Source organism: Poecilia reticulata, chromosome 7, assembly GCF_904066995.2.
Source record: "Poecilia reticulata chromosome 7, P_reticulata-male-v2, whole genome shotgun sequence".
NCBI classification, from domain to species: domain Eukaryota; kingdom Metazoa; phylum Chordata; class Actinopteri; order Cyprinodontiformes; family Poeciliidae; genus Poecilia; species Poecilia reticulata.
Genome location: NC_088836.1, coordinates 1,473,552 through 1,486,644, shown reverse-complemented (window position 1 = coordinate 1,486,644; position 13,093 = coordinate 1,473,552). Strand labels below are relative to the sequence as shown.

The following is a 13,093-nucleotide window of genomic DNA, read 5'->3' as shown; positions in this document are numbered from 1 at the left end:
AAATCTAATGAACAGACTGGAGCTCACCTGGTTGAACAGGTGCTCCAGGCAGCCATGCAGCTTGTCCTGCTTGTCAGAGGGAATCCTCATGTCACAGGGCAGCTCGTCTCCTTTTGGACCCAACAAAATGTTAAAGAAAAGGTTCAAAACGGGAAAGAAGAAACACAAAGGCTAAGCATTTTTTATGTTGCATTCTTCAATGAAAGCACACATTTAGAAAGAAGAATCAAGGAAATAAATAATTTTCTGATGAATCTGATTATTTACATTTAGCATCTAAAGTTTGCATCTTTTTGTATGAACAGGAAACAAGAAACAAATCTGAGGAATTTCCATAAAATATTGACTTTCTCCAGAATGTGAAAGTCGTTTGTTTTGTCATCCAGTTTACATCACATTTGCCAACCAGTATGAGCAAATGTGATGTAATTCAGTTTACATTACAGCATTTATACAAATAAAATTTGATGGATTGATTGATTGATCATGATAAAAATAATTTAACCAGAAATCCAAACACAGCAGAATATTTGTGACGGATTCGATCTTGTCCGTTACCTGATCCCATCTCATCACTCCCCAGGTAAGAACTGTTGCTTCGCACACTGGTGTAGGACAGAACTGAGTCCCGGTTGCTGTTGCATTCACTGCAAATATGCAAAAAAGCACAAGATGACCGAGTAAGTGTTCGTTATAAAGCAGCGTTCTTAAATCACAGAAGATTTATCCGGTAGCGTTTCATAATTATGGGTCCCGCTGATTGTATGTGACTTTTTTTGATTCACAGAGGGTGAGACCAAGCATAATTAAATGCTAAAAAATTTTTAGGTTCACACATAGAAGCACCCATAAAAGTTTTACTAAGAATACATTCCTGCTTTTACAGTTTACATAAACTGGTTTCTTTAAAGCAACCTCAAACAGGTTTCAGCAAGTCAAATTTAAGACTTTTTAAGAGCTTTTTAATGCCAGGTTGAATGAAATTTAAGACTGAAAAAACCCGGTAAATATAGGGGATGATTAGGGGATCCTGCTGGCTCTTACTGGTTGGCAACAGAAATGGGCCAGTGCTAAAAACAAACGTCGTCCAACCAGCTGGTGATACGTTCACACCATGATAGCATCATCAATAGCTAGCTAAGGTATATTAGCAGCTAGTTTCAGACAACCTGGAGTCACAGAACGTCCTGCAGGAAAAAAAACTATAAGACTGAACAGTCCTTCGATTAGCATATCTAAGACCAACTTTTATTTATTTTAAATGAATTTAAGACAGCTTAAGGCCTTCAGTTTAGATGCATGAACTCAAGACTTTTTAATGATGTGTGGACACCCTGTGCTCTGCTCACACAATTTCTACCTTCCCAAGACAGTTCTGTAAAATAAGGCATTTATGGTCATACATTACACGATTCAACATGATGTCTGGGAGAGTGTGGAGGATTTATGCGGCTCAAATTATATACAGAGCTAAGCGAACGCTCCTGAAATCCCCTTAGAGGAGCTCTGAGTGATTCACAGCCTGTGTTACCAGGACAAAAGGCCGACCAGCGATTATGAGGTCCAAAAATGACAACTGTGGCTTTGTCTTCCTCTGGCATCAGGCTGGGTTGGATGATAAAAGAAAACGGGGGAGCGAGGTCTGGAATTCACCTGCCTTGTTATTCTGAGGTTTCCAGTGTGTATTTGAGAGTGTGTGTTTGTGCTGGTTGCCTAGTGGAACCGCAGAGGCAATAAAACTCAGGGGAGAGTTAATATAAGTTGGTTGAGTCCCCCATCTGGATATGTGGATGTGCACTTGGAGTGTATTGGGGTGTATTCAGACAGTCACACACTTCCTGTGTGTGACCGTCTGAAACATACGCAAAGCAATTTTCCTAATTTAGCCTCAGAAAGCTGCAGCCAAATGTGTGGGATAATTACAGTTTGTAGTAACAGGTTTGCCTGGAACGTAAACCCAAAACAAACAGAACTGCTCACAACTCAGATGGACTATACACAGATTCATTTATCTACAGATCCAAACCCGTTAGGAGAATACAACACGAAGTGAGCAACATCTTCACTTTGACGTTACTCCTCTGTTTATCTTACAGACTGGATTTGTTGCATCATGTGTTGTTTTTCTTCCAAGACAAAATGCTCATAAAATGTCACAACTCACTGCAGTCAATTACATTTCCACGGTTGACACATCATCAATAAATGCATTTCAACAACTTGAAGAAGGATAAGGAGTAAATTCTAACTGAATTACATCCTGTTTGGCATTTAAAGTATTTAAGGAGTATTAATCACCTCAGACACTCTGAACTGTAATCTGTCACAACTGGATGCAGAGTTTAGAATAAAAGCACTTCCTCCTGCTCACATGAATCAGGGTTTCTCAACTCTTCTGTGTCACCGAAGTACATCACCATCACACCACTCTTAGCTCTGACTGCACATCCAGACACACTTCTCTACAGAAAGGCCATCACAAAAGGTTGCGGCTAGTAGCTCTGAGTTACATCTTTTATTTGTCTTTTTAAGATTTTGCAAAAAATTTTACATAAATTTGGCCTGTCACAATAAAATTTTTCTGGACGATAAACTGCCCCAGACATAAGTGCTATAAACGATAATATTGCTGCTTTATGACCATTTTCAAGTAATATAATGATGGGATAATAATGCAAGATCACATTGTCAGAGATCAATAAACTTTAATATATAATAAACATTCAACTGGATCTGGAAGATGTTTTAAATACCTAAAATAAAATTTAAAAAACAATTAATTATGAAGCCTGTGTAAACAAAATTGTACTTCAAAAAATGTCTAGTTGAGACCAAAGCAGCAGACTGAAAACATTCATCATCCAGTTTTTGGTAGAAAGAGAGAAAAGAGAAAATCGTTATATTCTGTGATCAATTGATCTATTGCTTATTACGACAGGCCTAATCTACATGTCACTTTCTTTGCTCATCCCTTTGTAATAAGTCTGTATAATTAAATGTCTGCCACAAAGTCCTGCTACTGGAAGCAGTGATTTTGGAAAGGGACAGCAGCATCAAACCTGAGAGTCTCTAGTTTGCATTTGAGTATTTTGTGGTCTGCCACTAATCGCCTCTTTTAAAACACAGCAGCACATTTATGTGCATTTCTTTTAATTGATTCCCTTTTACTGAGCCTTAATCTACTGCTACTTTTCTGTCCTTACACACCTTCTGTGTGTGTGCGTGAGCTGGTGCATATCGCACTCCCCAGATCAGCTACGTTTTCCTTTGCATTTTATTACGATGAGGTGGCTGTGTTTCACGTGGCGGGCCTGGGTCTAATGACAGAGCTGGCCAGGGGGCCGCACCCTAAACAGTTTGGCTGTATTACACAGTGGCCACCACACCAACAACCAGTAACTGCATCTTAGTGGGTGGTGTGGAAGGTGGGGCTCGGTGGAGCTCGGCCCAGCGCGCTACGCACGCACACAGAGCGCTGAATTAACTTACAACAAGCAAAATGACATAAGCAGCCCTGACCAAATCATTTTGAAGTCATTTTTAGCTCCCAGTCAGAATGCCAACATCTGGGACTAATTGTAGCCTGTAAGGGGGGAAATGAGAAGCATTAAAACTCAGAGAAAAGGGAGTCTGAATGTTGTTCATGTTTTATGGATGTAGTAGCTCCAGAAAAAAAAGAGGTGTTAACAATATAAACTCCATTTTTCATCAACACGCTATCATTTCTAGGATTTATGGTGACCTAGTTGAAAGCACTGGTGAGTTTTAGGCGGGAACTGAGGAAGCTCACCTGTAGGAGTCCCTGTAGCTCATGGTGTCGTGCCCAGAGTCCTCCTGGTCCTCCTCATTCACCTTGAAGCAAACCTTTTTAATGCCGCCTGGCTCTGCTTTGTCCTGCTCACAGCCGTCTTCGCAGGGGGCCAAAGGCCGACCCGACTCGTCAGCAGGGGGCTCCCCGCCCTCCCCATCCAGCTGGGTGGGTTCAGTGATGGACGACAGGAGGCTGCGGAACCAAGAACAATGAGGAACATTTTGTTTTTTGTAACATTATTACCATTTAACCTAAGGTATTCTTGGTACCAAACCAGAGCAATGTGCTGAGATGTATGTTTAAATAAACACTGCAAAGTGAAACAGACACATCTATTCATTCACGCTTTCACACCCCTTCCTCAGCATAAACACACAATGTGCGTCTCTTTCTCTGGATGTTATCCTGGACTCACTCCCTGTTCCTGTTCTGGGTCTGTTCCAGAAATGTTTTGGGGCTGAAGAATGTCCCTTCTGTAAGCCGAGGGCTTTAAACAAGGCAAAGGGCAGACAGAGACATGGGCCGGCAGCCAAACGGCCCTGAGAGGGCGTGGCCTGGGATAACAGCAAGGGTTAGTTTCTTTGCAGGCAAACGGTAAACTCTGACCCAACAGGTGATGATGATGATGATGATGATGATGATGATATAATAAACAACTTTAATGATTTTCAAAAAACATGAAATTAGTGTAAAGTTTAACATTTATTGTGGCTATAAATAAACTTAATTTGGCTCAACGTTTCAGCTGACAGAATGTGGATGTGGTTGAGGTTGAGTCTAACATTATCCTGCTTTATCTATTTATTATCTATTTACGATTACTTTGGTGTTGGAACACCCATTTGTAGAGAAACTGTCTACATTTCATCAGCTAAACATGGAAGACTTCCTCCATCCTCATTATGCCACTCACTTTGTAAAACTGTTCTAACCTTGAGCCTCATTTAAACACACGTCTAACCACTGAATCCAAACAGCTAAATCTTTGGTCAGACCTTTGGATAAGGTACATTTATTTACATAGCACAATTTTAGCAACAATTCAATACAAATGCTTTACATGAATTAAAATGAAATACAAACAATATAACAAACCAAAGGAAAGAGCAAAAGAAGAAAAAGGATCAAATAATGTTGATCCAAAGTATATAAACTAGACAGAATATGGCAGCTACCCCTATAGGTGTAGTTTAGGGGTAGCTGTGCTGGTTCCTGGTGTTAAACTTCTCTAAACTGAGATTCAGCTGCTTCCACTTAATGACAAGCTGGGGTCTTTGTGGGATTTCGAATGTTTTAGTCATTTCTAAACATCTGAACCAATTTCCTTTCGTCTCAGGGAGACACTTTTGGTCAGATGATGGAAACTGGAATCTGCTGTTCCTACAAGACAAAGATCCCAAAGCTGGTTTGGGAAGGTTAAGCTTATAGAACAGCCTTAAACCATATAAATTCAATTATTTAAATCCACAAAGAAGAGTCTTCAAATTTCCAGCAGAAATTCTTCCAGAAGTTTGTTGGTGGCTAGAAAAATGTGAGTGATTTCCCAGCAACTGGCTAATGGACATTTATCCAAATATTATATGAGTATTTATTGATCAATTCCATCCTTATTTCCAGAAAGCTAGGAAACAGGAAATAGGAAAGGACAGGAAATGAAAACAAAGGAAAAGAGAGGAAAGTAAAAGAAAAAACGTAGGACACGAGGATGCAAGGCCAGAAGGGCACAGTGGAGGTAGGACACAAGGAAGAAAGAAAGACAGGAGGAAGGAAAGACAGAGATCAGGAAACATAAACACAAGAAAACAAACAAGAAAGGAAAAAACAAAGAAGGGAAGGAAGAAAGGCAGAAAGGATAAACACAAGCAGGCAAGAACTGAAAGAAGGACTCAACAAAGTACACAAGGAAGACAGGAAGGAGTTGAGGAAGGACACAAGGAAAAGAGCAAGAACAAAACAAAGCACAAACAATTTTCAAACAATGGGAGAGATGGTAAAGTCTGGAAAATTGCAATATTTTTCCTCTCTTATTTGCTTTCCTTATACTTTTCCAGGGTATTAGGAATGCTGCTGGATGAAAGCATCTGACCAAAACAATGCTGAAGAAATTTTTTAAGAAGTATTTCAGGTCTTATACTTACACGTCTATTTGAGCAACATATTGCTTCATCTCCCTCACTGCAACGTCCAGGCGGCTGTACAGGTGGATGTAGGCGTCCTGCGTCTCCGTGTCTTCCTGTTTGAGCAGGAAGCTCAGCCCGCCTTCCCCCTGGATGCCCTCGCCTCCGTCCGGGGTCTCCTCCACGCCGCTGTCGGCCTCACCCCCCTCCAGGCCGGAGCAGCTCCAGGAAGGAGCACCCATGCTGGTCACACAGTGCTGGGTGTGCAACATGGGGTTGAGCTGAGCTGAAGGACAGGTGAGAAGACGATCACACACGGACCCTGCTGTGCACGAAGCGGCTGCTGGAATGAAGAGCAGCTTCCATCTCTGGCTGTTATATGGAAACCAGATGTTGGAAAAGTACGAAGTGACACCGCTGTCTGGTCTTCATTTCCTCTTAATGGAAAACAACTTACAAAGCACAACTGTTATGCAGGAAAAATAGCAGGATGCAAAACTGTTTACTTGTGCTAAATGTCAAACGAAGCAGCGAGCTGAAAAATGTAAGGACTGCAGACGGAGTCGATTCGTGTAACAAACCTTAAGAGGGTTTAACAAAAAACAATCTGTCTTTTATCGTGTGGGGTTAGTTTGTTTAAAATGTTGAAGAAATGGATGTTTTTCTCCTGCAAATATATTAATTTGCATATAATGTTTTATTTTCCCAAAGAACAACAGACTTCTTGGTACTTGAACTTTTTTTGGATGTTGTTGCATTATAAACACAAGCCTCAATAACCAAAACAAAGCAGTGCATATCTGCAAAGGAAATGTAGCATATTTTCTTTAACCAAAATCTGGAAAATATTTTTTATCTATACCGCATCAATATTTAGTTTTAATTATAGCATTAAATCTTTTGGTAAGTCTTCACACATGAAGTGACTGAAATATTCACCCATTATTCTTGGAAAAATAGTGAAAGCTCAGGCCAGCTCTATAATAAATTATTAATTTTGAAGTCTTGCCACAGATTCTTGATTAGATTTAGTTGATTTAATTAATTAGATTTAGATTTAGTCAAATTTTAGTCTTTCTAACATCTGAATGTGCTTTGTGATAAAGGAATATATTGTTGTTTTGAGACCATTGTTCAGTAATATAATGGTAATGGCATAATAATGCAAATACACTCCTTCAGAAATTAATAAACTTTCATTTCTAATGAACATTTAGCATGGTAACTGGAAAACATTTTAAATATCCAAAATAAATAAAGCAACAAATAAAACAAATTATGAAGTCTCTGTAGACAAAACTGTCCTTAAAAAACAGCCTACTTGAGACAAAAACACCAAACTGAAGACTTTAATCAACTAGTTTCTGGTAGAATGAGTGAAAAGAGAAAAACAAATAATCATGGAAATGAAAATTATTGAGCATGTTCATTAATTTATTAATTGATTTTTTGCTTAATGGCTATGTTTGGTTAGGTTTGCATTCATAGCAAACTGTTTCCACTAGTGGATGATGGGTTGATGAGTGTCAAAGGTCAAAGGATATTGTTTCATAACTTAAACCTGTGTAAAGTATGTCAAAATGGGGTCCAACTGACCCCACACACATAAAACCTGCATCATTTGCCACAGTCCTCTACGTTTGCCTCAGTCCTCGCACACACAAGGGTTAATGTTCTCCAACAAACAGAGAACAGCTGCATTTATGCTGAGATGAAATTAGACACAGTTGGCTTATTTACTTATTGGCTGAGATTAAAACTCCAACAAAATACATTAAAGTTTGAGGTTTTAATGTAAAATGGAAATACTTTCAAAAAACACTGCAAAACTAAGGACCATCGTTCTGCATCGGAAAGCAGATCATCTGACGATGACGACTGCTGGGCAGATATCTGCCTCGCAGCTGGGGCTTGAAAGAGAAATGAAGACAAGCCATTCTCTAAAAAGCCAGTGCTGCTGCACAGTCTGCTGTCTAGACAGCTGTGTTGAATTTTCATCTTGCTGAGAGCAGACATAGCTCAGCAGCTCAACTCAAAAACTCCTAATTAATAACAAGTTCTGTCGTGACAAAGCTGATCAGTGTAGCTAGCTGAAGACAGATGCTTTACTTCCAGACATGCAGGATTTCTAAGATCCTCGTTATTTTTATAGTTAGGTACCAGATTTTGTCCTTCCTCTCATTTTTGCCTTTCCAGCAATGAGAGAACTTCAAACATCCTAAACTTTCTTTGCTGACATCATTCATTCTTTTGTAATGTTCATACTCTGGGAATAGTAGAAGGCTAATGGAGATCTAATAGCAAACCACTCATCTAATTTGTAATGAGAATCCTTCTTGCGGTTGTACTGTGTTACAGTGAGAAGCTGTAGTTGATGTTCGCTTCTCCATAACCCAGGAATTAAAGAGACGCAGATGGTAAGAGGTAAAAATGAAAACTAACCCTGGAGTTGAACTCCATCATGGTTGTACTACGGTTAAAAATCTTCTTTTTTATTTAATGTCTGTCAGGGTTTCTGCAGGTTTCACCAACTCAAATTGAAGACTTTTTAATACCAGTATGAATGAAATTTAGGACGGAAATGTACAAAAGGAAATCAAATAGATAGAAAAAAGCTAAATATAAAAACTATTCAGGAAGAAATATGAAATTCACTATAGATATGGTCACATTAATGCTTTAGTTAAAGACATTAATTAACGTTTGAAGAGGAAGATGAACACCAGGCAGCCAATTGATGATAGATTTGCCCTTACCCAAGATAGATGCAAACAAAGGTAGCTAGCTTTTGTTTTGAAAAGCTAGTGTGGTTGTACTAAGGATAACGTTTTGTCAGATTAACGAGCTATATCTCTTTGCTAGATAGCCAGAGATATAGCTCTGTAGCTAGCAACTACCTGCTGTATTAGCAGATAGCTATCAGTAGTCCCAACTGCCTCAAGTCAGAACGCAACATAGATGTCTGCAAGTGAGTCCAATAGAAAACAGACTCCAACAGAAAAGTCCCATAAGAAAAGAAAGATATAGAAAATACAAGATTAAATAGTCGTGTCACATCAAATTCTAAGACCTGAGATTAACGTATTTACGGTCAGCTTACATTTTTAAATGAATTTAAGATATTTCAAGGGCTTTTTTATATACATGGATGTGAGTATATTTCAGACTTTTTAAGTCAATGTGTGTGTGTTAGCAGTACCTTGGTCTGGGTCCATGCCATAAAGGGAGTTTTTGCGACCAAAGCGGATGCTGAAAGTCCTGCCTGCAGACGTGGTGCTTTTGGGGTACGACACCTGCATCAGGTTGACATGGCAGTTTGTGGGAACAAAATCCATGCAGCCCAGCGGGTGAGGGCGAACGCCAGCCTGCCTGAAGGATGGCCACACCTTGTTCCTCAGCTCCTTAGCAAACTGCAGCAAACAATGAAAGAAAACATGAAAACAGCAGCAGGAGGTGAGTCAATCTGGTAATTGGGTAAAGTGTTAATTGATCCAGAAGCAACATTTATGCGACTGTAGGAGCCATTGTGCTGTCTCTGGTTTAAAATATTAGATACATGTGTTGATGGACAGCCTGTGTGTATTAGAAGTGCAGCAGATCATTTGGAAGTAGCAAAAATAACTCATAGTGGATTTTATTTATATTTTTGACATGTTCAGGCAGGCACGTGCAGAGGCAGGGGGGGCTAGGGGTGCTTGAGCACCTGCCCCTTTTGCTCCTTTTTCACTTCATGAGACAAAAATGTGTGATTTTAATTTTTAAAAAAGTTTTTTTAAGCAAAACTCAGTAGCTTTTCTCATGGTGACATTAACAATTCAATATTTATTTATTTATTTTTTTCAGTTCCACGTTAAAGTTTGATGCAGCTCTGCTTTCCTGAATGGACCATCTTCATCTCCACTGCAGCAAACAGGCAGATCTTTTATAGATTACAGTCACTAAAAGGTTGCTTTGTGCTGTTGTTTATATTTTTAATAGTGTAATTATGTAAAGACAAAATATGTCTGGTGGTCCAGCTCTGATTTACATATCTTGCTAAATTGCCGGTTTGAATATTGCAAAACTTTCCCATAACAAAATGCAGAAAGAAATTACTAATAAAATATCTTACATAGGCATAGTGTTATGCTCTATATGGAGATGTTTGTTAGCTTTGATTGTATATCTCACAATTTTGTAATTTATCATTGTTTATTAAACTCTGAAAGCTGAGTGGCTTTGTTAATATTCTGTCCTAGAATGCGGTTAGATGTGCCCTTTTTTTTTGAGCACCTGCCCCTTTAGTGGTCTCTGCACGGCCCTGGCTTCAGGGATGTTCCAGGTTTTAAATACATCTTCCCAACCTAATAAAAGCATGACTCGGTACCTCCTGATAACTGATGATACGATGTTTGACGCTCTCCAGCTTGGTGTCACAGATTTGTCTGAACTCGTACTGTGGCATGGTAACGACTCGGTCGCTCTGGGAGATGAGCTGGCTGCAGTTGCGTACGAAGAGGCTGTCATCACCAGAAAACGCCTCAAGGATCTACGGAGATAAAAACCACAGGACACGGAAGGGTAACAAATGAAAGTTTAGAATATTTGATGCCATCAGTTCCAATCTGATCCAAAGCAAATTTTTCACAAGAAAATTGAATCAATAGAACCAATAAAATGGCAGCACAAATATCAAACAGGAAACTCTTTTGGTTTCGTTTGTAACATCATTTAGTAAAACGGCAAACACGACAGAGAAAACGATGGAAAAAGTATCTATATCGTTTCACATTCTGTTAGGACCAAACCCTCAATCTATATGAACTGGATTTTATGTGAGTCACCAACACAAAGTGGTGCCTAATTGTAAAGTCGAAGAAAAATTAATGGCTCCTAAATGTATTTAAATAAAATGCAGAGAACATAAATTGTATACTGATAGATGGAGAGAAACATAAGCCTGAAATAATGTTCTGTTAGCTACCTTAGCGGTCAGGCTGAAGCAGCCTTTGGGCTCGACCACCTTCTCCAGGACATGGCTCTTGATTCCAGCAGTGCTCACGTATTCGTAAACCACTCCGTGCTCCAAGTGGACATTATCCACCGTCAGGCTGACCAGGGGCAGATCAGCGGACAGAGAAAGTCTGCAGAGCCTGTGGTCTGAGGATCGATGTTACACCAGTTAACTTTGCACATTCAGAGACACCCTGTTTAAAAATTATCTAACATAAAAAAATTCAATTATACTTCACACTCTGCCGCGAACCGCTCCAGTGAGAGCTGCAGATCACGTTCCGATGAAGCCAACAGGACCACATCATCCGCAAGAAGCAGAGATGTGATCCTAAGGCCACCAAAACGGATCCCCTCAACACCTCGGCTGCGCCTAGAAATTCTGTCCATAAAAGTAATGAACAGAATCGGTGACAAAGGGCAGCCTTGGCGGAGTCCAACTCTCACTGGAAACGAGCCCGACTTACTGCCGGCAATGCGGACCAGACTCTGACACCGGTCATACAGGGACCTGACAGCCCCTATCAAAGGGCCCGGTACCCCATACTCCCGGAGAACCCCCCAAAGGGCCTCCCGAGGGACACGGTCGAACGCCTTCTCCAAGTCCACAAAACACATGTAGACTGGTTGGGCGAACTCCCATGAACCCTCCAGGACCCTGCTGAGGGTGTAGAGCTGGTCCAGTGTTCCACGACCAGGACGAAAACCACACTGCTCTTCCTGAATCCGAGGTTTGACTATCCGACGGACCCTCCTCTTTAATATGTTAAATAACATATTAAAAACAATAAATACCTTTGTTGAGCTCCTACAGTATGTCTCTTTCTTCCTTAATAAAGCAGCAAAAGGGTTTTTTGAATTGAGAATGGTGCTTATTTTATTAATAGCATTTGATCAAAATGAGATTATTAGTAACACTTTACTTGAAGGGGTGTGAATAAGACTGACATGACACTGTCATAAACATGACATAACACCTGTCATGAACATCAGTAAGTCTATATGAATATTTATGACTGTTTTCATAAAGTGTTATTCTGTAAATCATGACAACTTTAATACAAAGTAGACATTATTCAAAATGTCTGTTATGACAACTTGACATTAACCAAGAATGTCAAGTTATAATATACATTTGTTATAAAAGTATTACTGAGATTAAACTTTAAAAATTAGTTTTATGTGGTAATATTATATTGATTTGCCATTTTGTTTAGTCTTAAATTTCTTAATTTAAATGATGCTAAAGTTTTACAGCAAGATGTCTACAAAGCATTTATGAACTTAACATTTGAAACGTTATTTAAGGCCGTTTCACCATCTCCACCGATGAAAGGCAGCAGTGCACGAACAGGCATGCAGTGTGTTAGTGAAGAAGAAGTCTTCCATATTGTGGGGCCCATAGACCCGCTTTATGACGCCTCATAAAGCGGGTCGGCCCGTTGCTGCAATATGTAACAGCGTCCGCCATATTGAATGTGGCCTATAAGGTAATACAGGTAAATGGACCAAACTTCAGAAAGTGCCGTTCTACTAAGTATTTTAAGTTAATACCTGTCATTGACACATTTTCTCACACACATTAATATATTTGGCAATCAAAGAAATGACTAAAGACAGAGTTTCTAAATTTTGATGTGATTTAATTGATTTGGGGCATTTATGAATAAAGAGCACAATGTTTTTGTTTGATAGAAATGATTCTGATAAATTTTATATTGACATTGATGAACAGACACACTTTTACAGTGTTTTATTAAAGAATATATTTACAGAATTTCATAATTTAATGTACATTTAATGTTTCAAGACAAGAAACAAATAATTTTCTTACATTTATTTTTTATACAATATTGAGAAATGACTTTTGATTCATAAATCAGTCATTGTCAGACATTAAACTACATATTTTTTTTACTTTTTTCCAGAGAAAAAATATTTATTACCGTATGTCAACTCTGCTATTGACAGCAAAGAGTGAAAATATGTTTATTCTTTATTATCTTTATTATTTATTCTAACAGAATAAATTATTTTTATTTCATCACATAAGCTGTATTAATACACTAATACTTAAGATTGAGATATTTAAAAATACACAAAAAGTGAAAGAATAAAACATTTATCTATTATACTGGGAACACTGGTCACAGGCTTCAGTCTGCTGGTCACA

General features: G+C 39.0%; 1 protein-coding gene across 3 annotated transcripts in view; it reads right to left on the bottom strand.

Annotated features, from left to right (window-relative positions):
- prex1 (phosphatidylinositol-3,4,5-trisphosphate-dependent Rac exchange factor 1) overlaps positions 1-13,093 on the bottom strand; it is a 134,057-nt gene that overhangs the window by 17,237 nt on the left and 103,727 nt on the right. For all 3 annotated transcript variants that reach the window (XM_081608567.1, XM_081608565.1, XM_081608566.1), the window contains exons 22-28: positions 10,892-11,067; positions 10,295-10,456; positions 9,128-9,338; positions 5,950-6,214; positions 3,791-4,003; positions 559-647; positions 28-110 (exon numbers count right to left, since the gene is read on the bottom strand). In XM_081608567.1, coding sequence (XP_081464693.1) covers positions 28-110; positions 559-647; positions 3,791-4,003; positions 5,950-6,214; positions 9,128-9,338; positions 10,295-10,456; positions 10,892-11,067 — 1,199 coding nt within the window. The remainder of the gene's footprint in view (positions 1-27; positions 111-558; positions 648-3,790; positions 4,004-5,949; positions 6,215-9,127; positions 9,339-10,294; positions 10,457-10,891; positions 11,068-13,093) is intronic.